Raw genomic sequence first — 8,090 nt, 5'->3', positions numbered from 1 at the left:
CACAGAGACCTGGTGTGAATAGAAGCCTGACCTGGTTCACTGCTCAAAACAGAAAAAACAAAGGAGGAAAAAAATGGAATGGAGTCTGTTTCTGCTCCTTCTGATGGGTGAGTAATAATCGGCTACTGTAGGTTCACGGTGTATGATCAGTCTGTTAACATGTTTAACTCTTTTAACTGTGACCCATGAATGGACTGATAAAGCCAAGTGACTAAGAAGTGGCTGTTGTCAGTGAATATTAGTTTTTTCTCTTGTGCATGTGGAATATTTCTCATTTATGACCTCTGCCAGTTGAAACGGCGGAGGTTATGTTTCCATTGGGGTTTGTCTGTCTGTCTGTTTGTTAGCAAGATAACTCAAAAAGTTATTGACATATTTTCATGAAATTTTCAGGAAATGTTGATACTGACACAAGGAATAAATGATAACATTCTGGTAGTGATCGGGGGGGATTTTGATGAAATTTTCAGGTGATGGGGGGGCTGATCTGCAGTGACGTGCAGTGGGGTTCATGGCTGGGGAGGCACTGACTCTTTCAGAGCCAGATCTACAAATATATGGTGGCCTGAGAAACTGGACTAGAGAGAGTGAGCAAAAGGAATGGCCTGGGTATATGGGCTCTGCATCAAGTCAGCATAGGTAGACTGGCAGGAACTCAACAGGAAACCTTCAAAAAGAGCCATTTCAAGCTAAAAATAAAAAAAGTTTATGGCCTTACCTTTATTTGTACATGAAATCCATGTGCCGATCCTGGTGAATTAAAGTGTATAAAAAAGAACGAAGAAAATTATAAGCGCATGAATCTGTGGACTCACAGGCGCCATCTATCATGAGGCAGGGGTACTGTTTGCCTCCCCTAGTGACTTTTTCACCGCGATTTTATGATTAATCTGCGAGCCTAAACACATTACAGAAATACATTCCATACGTTATGCAGATTATGGAAGGATAGAGCATTTAATCAGAGTGTTTGAAAGCATTTTAACTGCGATATACAGAGGGACAGCGACACAATATTTTCATCGGGTACCAGCAGAGTTCATGAGGGGAGTAGACAGTTCTCCTGGAGGCACAGCACAGCGCTGCCTCCTCCCTGTATTTGAACGGAGCATGCGGAAATTCTGCTATTCAAATTGACAATAAAAAAAATTATAATAATAATAACAATGTTGGATTCGAACGGAAAATGAGTTTATAGGACGTACCAGCTGACAACTACCAACATTTATTATATTTTATAGTCATTTTTTTTCTTTTCAAGATTGAAAAGGGAGGCTCTGCCTCCCCTGCCTCCTCTGACTGTACGTCACTGCTGATCTGCCTTGGTGGAGGTCTGTGCTCTCCAGTGGTGATTTCTCATAGACTGCAAGGGAAGCCCGGCTTCCCCTAAAATTACGAAAATCAAATGGTTAAATATGTACAGTTGTGTTGACATTTTATTGACTACAAATGTGTTAGAACACGTTCATCTCACAGATGAGTTCGGTCAGAATCAGCTTTATCACAAATCAGTGGACTCGATGTTGTTCACTTCTCATACATTCCCATTGTGCTGTTTTCTTATACGATCTCTGCTCAGTGCATTTGCCCATAGACTGCGGGCGTCTCTGGGCTTCAATGGGACTGAGTGGAACAGTTTTTTCATTGCCTCAAAACTGGATGGTAATTGGATAAATGCCATGATGTTGTCCCGCCCCAGGACACCGGGCGTCTCTGGGGATGAATGGAGCTGTGGGCGGAGCTCGGCCGGGCTGGACGCCAGAATCCCACGTGCTGATTGGAGGATCAGTCGAAAGGCTGAATCCCGTTTGATTGACAGCTATTTTGAGATCTACTCCTTCACTGACAGTTCAGTTTAATACCGTCGTGCATTCTGCTGTGAAATCAAGAGAGAAACCACTACGAAATTACTCGTTCATTTCTTGCACTGTAAATAAAACACACTCATTGGACTTCCTTGTTTCAATTTAACATAATTTCAGTGTTTTCTTGTTGTTTCAGTGTTTTCTTGTTTCAATTTAATCATTTCTTGTTCGAGTTGAATATCGCTTTGTAGATAGTTCAATCAATCAAACTGTCGGCTAGGTCGGAGTGAAAGGAGCATCTGTTGTGTGAAAAGGCTGAAGTCTTACACCCACAACACAATGGGCCAAGGCAATCTAAGCAGCCTAGCTCTGCTGGACATTCAGAGGACACTGGTCCAGTCCCTGGAAAAGATGCCTACTTGGTACAATAAGGTCACTGACCATTTTCTTAAAAAGGAATGGAGGGCCGAATGTATGTTTAAATAACTTGACAATTTTTTTTTTTTTTGATGTAAGCCGACAATGAGCTTCCCCTCTCTGAAAGACGAGCAGCCGCCACTGGTGCTCTCCAAGAGCTTTTCTCATTTTATTTTATTTTATTTTATTTTATTTTATTTGTGTTTCATTAAAAAGGTTAAAAGGTGTCAACATAAATTCTTAATAAAGGTAGATTATTCATTTTAGCCTCACAACAGAATTGCATATAAGACCATATTTGACCTGAGATCGTTGACTCACTGTTCTCACTGTTATGGACGGATTTTCATGAAATTTTCAGGAAATGTTGATACTGGCACAAGGAATAAATGATTAAATTTTGGTGGTGATGGGGGGGGGGCTGGGTGATCTGCCTTGGTGGAGGTCTGTGCTCTCCAAGAGCTTTTCTCGTTTAATTTAATTTAATTTAATTTAATTTGATTTAATTTAATCTTATTTTATTTGTGTTTCATTAAAAAGGTTAAAAGGTGTCCACATAAATTCTTAATAAAGGTCGATTATTCATTTTAGCCTCATAACAGAATTACATATAAGACCATATTTGACCTGAGATCATTGACTCACTGTCTTCACTGTAACTGTTGTCGACACTGTCTTGTAATATGTGGAAATTACCAAAAATAGTCCCTTGCCCAATAAAGGGTTCATGGCTTTGCTTTGGCTTTGTCCACGCCACACGATGCTCATGCAGTGCCACTCTTTATCAAACTGATGGTCGTTAAAAACATTAAATTTGTCACATGTCGCAGATGGAACATATTAATCAATCAATTTTACATCTAAATAAAGTCATTAGGATGTAAATGTATGTCACTGGGCGGTGTATCATAAGAGGTGGGGTTAAAAAGGCCGCCCACATTCACCTGATAAGAGATGGAGAGAGAGAGAGAGAAAGAGAGAGAGAGAGAGAGAGAGAGAGAGAGAGAGAGAGACAGTAGTCAAACTGATCGGAACCAGAACAGATTTGACAAGATGGAGTGGAGTCTTTTACTGCTCATTCTGACGGATAAGTGAAGATTTATATGAATAAGACAGAACGTGCATGATATAATGAATACAACAATGAATAACACAGATATATTCTTTCTTTTTCTTTCTTTCTTTCTTTCTTTCTTTCTTTCTTTCAGGTCACTGTTCTTTCCTAATGGGTCAGCTCTACGACTATCAGTATATCGAACTGAAAAGAATTGGTCTGCAGCCCAGGAGTACTGCAGACGTGAACACACTGACCTGGCCACTGTGTACAACATGAGGGACATGAACAGACTCTGTGGTGACAGTTGTAAAGAAGGCTGGATCGGGCTGCATGACCAACAACACACCAACAGGACATGGCACTGGTCTCTGCCTGGGGTGGAGTACAATGAAAATGACACAAATTGGGCAGAAGATGAACCGGACAACAAAGTTAAACCAGAAAACATTGTAGAGATGTTGAAGAATTTTGAATTGGTTGATGTAAATGACAAACGTAAGGCATCTTTTATCTGCTATAATGGTAAGAAATTATATCCAACAGTCTGTGATCAGATTAGAGCGCACACATTTGGGTAAACTCCACTGATATAAAAATACAGGCATGATGATCTCTGTCTGTTTGCTCCACAGAAACGGGTCCATCCAAATACATAAAGATCGCAAACGAGATGACGTGGTTAAAGGCTCAGAAATACTGCAGAGAAAACCACACAGACCTGATCAGTGGTCAAGACCAGTTAGATGACCTGAAAAACCACACCAAACTAAACGGGGCACGCTGGATGATTGGCCTTTTTAGTGACACATGGAGGTGGTCAGACGGAAATGGTTCCTCTTTTAGGAACTGGGACCAGACACCACAGTCGAATCATTGTGCTGCGATCACGAGAGATGGAAGATGGAGGAGTGAATCTTGTGAAACTAAGAAGCACTTCTACTGCTACAATGGTTGGTTTTTTTTTTTTTACCTCCACCAAGGAGGTTTTGTTTTCATTGGGGTTTGTCTGTTTGTTTGTTTGTTTGTTTGTCTGTTAGCAAGAAATGTTGATACTGGCACAAGGAACAAATGATTAAATTTTGGTGGTGATCGGGGTGGGGGGCTGATCTGCCTTGGCAGAGGTCTCGCTCTCCAAGTGCTTTTCTAATTATTATTATTTTTTAGTTCTGATCTGTTCTTTTTTTAGATGCTTTTTAGTAGACGTACTTTTCTAGTTCTATTCTTTTTTAACTTTGCTTTAGAACATTTTTGCTTATGTTTCCCATTATTTTGTAGGGTTTTTTTTTTATCCATTTTTGTTCATTTTGTTGATTATTTTATTCTTTTTTTTTTAAACTTCATTTCAGAATATTTTTTTTCCTTATTTTTTCACATTATTTTGTAGTTGTTTTTTTAAATCCATTTTTGTTCATTTTGTTGATTATTTTATTCTTTTTTACTTTATTTTAGAACTTTTTTTTGCTTATTTTTTCACGTTATTTTGTAGTTTTTTTTTAATCCATTTTTGTTCATTTTGTTGTTTATTTTATTCTTTTTAACTTCATTTCAGAACTTTTTTAAAGTTATTTTCTCACATTATTTTGTAGTTTTGTTTTTTTTTTATCAATTTTTGTTCATTTTGTTGTTTATTTTTGTTATTATTTTTAACTTTTAGTTCTTCTGTACTTATATTTTTACCTCCGCCAAGGAACGGCGAAGGTTATGTTTTCATCGGGGTTTGTCTGTTTGTTTATTTGATTGTCTATTAGCGAGATAACTCAAAAAGTTATGGACAGATTTGGACAGATCTGAAAAACAAAAAACAAAAGAAAAACAACTGTTAATTACAGTCTAATAACAATTAACAATTGCTTTACACCCAAACATGTCACTGCAGATCAGGTTTATCAAGAACAGCAAAGTTACAGTAATGGACTGAATTGCAGTTTATGGGAGGATGCATGAGCGTCCACTGTTTTGGCTGATATGGAACTAAAACAACAAAACCCATGAATATATTACACAACAGATGGTGAATAACTGTCCACTGGAGTGACCAGTATACATGAAAGGGTTAAATTTTGGTGGTGATCAGGGTGGGGGGACTGATCTGCCTTGGCGGAGGTCTGTGCTCTTCGAGTGCTTTTCTAGTGTGTTTTTTTTTTTTTAGTTCTGATCTGTTCTTTTTTAGATGCTTTTAAGTAGACGTGCTTTTGTAGTTCTATTTTTTTTTATACGTACTTTATTTTAGAACTTTTTTTGCTTATTTTTTCACATTATTGTGTAGTTGTTTAGATTATCCATTTTTGTTCATTTTGTTGCTTATTTTTTTTCTTTTTTACTTTATTTTAGAACTTTTTTGCTTATTTTTTCCACATTATTCTGTAGTTGTTTACTTCATCCATTTTTGTTCATTTTGTTGCTTATTTTATTCTTTTTTTTAAACTTCATTTCAGAACTTTTTTTTTTTAACTTATTTTTTCCACATTATTTTTTAGTTGTTTTTTTAAATCCATTTTTGTTCATTTTGTTGTTTATTTTTGTTATTATTTTTAACTTTTAGTTCTTCTGTACTTATATTTTTACCTCCGCCAAGGAACGGCGAAGGTTATGTTTTCATCGGGGTTTGTCTGTTTGTTTATTTGTTTGTCTGTTAGCGAGATAACTCAAAAAGTTATGGACAGATTTGGATGAAATTTTCAGGAAATGATGATACTGGCACAAGGAACAAGTGATTAATCCTTTCATGCATGAATTATGGAACCTTTGTCAATATTTCCTGAGTGTTTTTGTTCCTCTTTAGGCATGAAAAAAAAAACAATGCGATCAAGGTTTTTTTTTTTTTTTTTAAGGAGTTACAAAAATGTCCACTCAGCCAGAGATGATGCATTTAATTTTTTAAGCAAAGAAACATGTATTTAAAACCTAATATCAGAAAGTGATATGGAAAACTATGCAACAAGAACAGTTTTAATGCTGCTAATCATATATTTTCTCACATTTTAACATACTCTAATACTATTTATTATTATATTATATTACTCAACTATTTATTATTCACTTAATGGAGATAATATGCAAAAAACCAAAAACTTTTTCTGAAAAACAAAAAACAAAAGAAAAACAACTGTTAATTACAGTCTAATAACAATTAACAATTGCTTTACACCCAAACATGTCACTGCAGATCAGGTTTATCAAGAACAGCAAAGTTACAGTAATGGACTGAATTGCAGTTTATGGGAGGATGCATGAGCGTCCACTGTTTTGGCTGATATGGAACTAAAACAACAAAACCCATGAATATATTACACAACAGATGGTGAATAACTGTCCACTGGAGTGACCAGTATACATGAAAGGGTTAAATTTTGGTGGTGATCAGGGTGGGGGGACTGATCTGCCTTGGCGGAGGTCTGTGCTCTTCGAGTGCTTTTCTAGTGTGTTTTTTTTTTTTTAGTTCTGATCTGTTCTTTTTTAGATGCTTTTAAGTAGACGTGCTTTTGTAGTTCTATTCTTTTTTTTATACATACTTTATTTTAGAACTTTTTTTGCTTATTTTTTCGCATTGTGTAGTTTTTTAGATTATCCATTTTTGTTCATTTTGTTGCTTATTTTATTCTTATTTACTTTATTTTAGAACTTTTTTGCTCATTTTTTCCACATCATTCTGTAGTTGTTTACTTCATCCATTTTTGTTCATTTTGTTGCTTATTTTATTCTTTTTTTTAAACTTCATTTCAGAACTTTTTTTTTAACTTATTTTTTCCACATTATTTTTTAGTTGTTTTTTTAAATCCATTTTTGTTCATTTTGTTGTTTATTTTTGTTATTATTTTTAACTTTTAGTACTTCTGTACTTATTTTTGACCTCCGCCAAGGAACGGCGAAGGTTATGTTTTCATCGGGGTTTGTCTGTTTGTTTATTTGTTTGTCTGTTAGCGAGATAACTCAAAAAGTTATGGACAGATTTGGATGAATTTTTCAGGAAATGTTGATAGTGGCAGAAGGAACAAATGATTAAATTTTAGTGGTGTTGGGGGGGTGGGAGGATGGATCTGCCTGATATTTTAATTTAGTACGAGATAGAGGGGTAATATATAATAATAATGAATGTTTCTGTAAATCAATGTGATATTTACCTTCATTGCCATGTTTATGGAATGACTTCTTATGTCATCTCGTGATAATAAATGAATAAATCATCGCATTTAGGATTTAATGGAAAAACCGACACTACACACTTCTGTTTTTTGACATTCAGTAAATATTGGTAAAGTTTTGCGCAGATGTCCAATGGAAAAGCAGCTAGTGATTGACCAGTAAAACCCATGGAGTTGGATCAATGACAGTGGATGGAGACACTTATGGAAGTCAATCTGTCTCATCAGATTTTGAATTATAAAAGCCATCGAATTTCTTGCTCTGAAAGTTTTTTTGCACTGAAATTAAATATCTGAATTTTTTGTCTCTCAATTTAACTATGTTCATAAATGTAGAATAAAAAAAAATTCAGAAGCAATAAAATTCAGATCACACATCCAGGACACCAAGGATAAGAAATCGATTCTATCTGAAGTTGAAGGCAGCCAGTCGAGTTATGTTGGGTTGGTCAAGTGATGCTGATGCAGGAAGACGGGTCAGCGCGGATGTGTGATCAGAATTTTTTCGCATCTGAATTTTTTGTTATTCTAAATTTATGTACATAGTTGAATTCGGAGATTAAAAAAAAAAAAAAAATCAGTTACTTAATTTCAGTGCAAAAAAAATCAGTGCAGAAATTTAATGGCTTTTATAATTCAAAATTTGATGAGAAATATTTACTTCTATAG

At 35.6% G+C, this 8,090-nt stretch overlaps 1 protein-coding gene across 1 annotated transcript in view; it reads left to right on the top strand.

Moving 5' to 3' along the window:
* The window catches only part of LOC115438977 (C-type mannose receptor 2-like), a 30,336-nt gene continuing 22,246 nt past the window's right edge, over positions 1 to 8,090 (top strand). The window contains exons 1-3 of the mRNA XM_030162874.1: positions 1 to 107; positions 3,431 to 3,801; positions 3,912 to 4,229. Of these exons, the coding sequence (XP_030018734.1) occupies positions 79 to 107; positions 3,431 to 3,801; positions 3,912 to 4,229 (718 nt within the window). The 5' untranslated portion in view covers positions 1 to 78. The remainder of the gene's footprint in view (positions 108 to 3,430; positions 3,802 to 3,911; positions 4,230 to 8,090) is intronic.

The sequence above is a fragment of the Sphaeramia orbicularis genome, chromosome 18 (assembly GCF_902148855.1).
Source record: "Sphaeramia orbicularis chromosome 18, fSphaOr1.1, whole genome shotgun sequence".
NCBI classification, from domain to species: domain Eukaryota; kingdom Metazoa; phylum Chordata; class Actinopteri; order Kurtiformes; family Apogonidae; genus Sphaeramia; species Sphaeramia orbicularis.
Note: the sequence above shows the minus strand (reverse complement) of the source record. Positions and strands in the feature narration are given on the sequence as shown.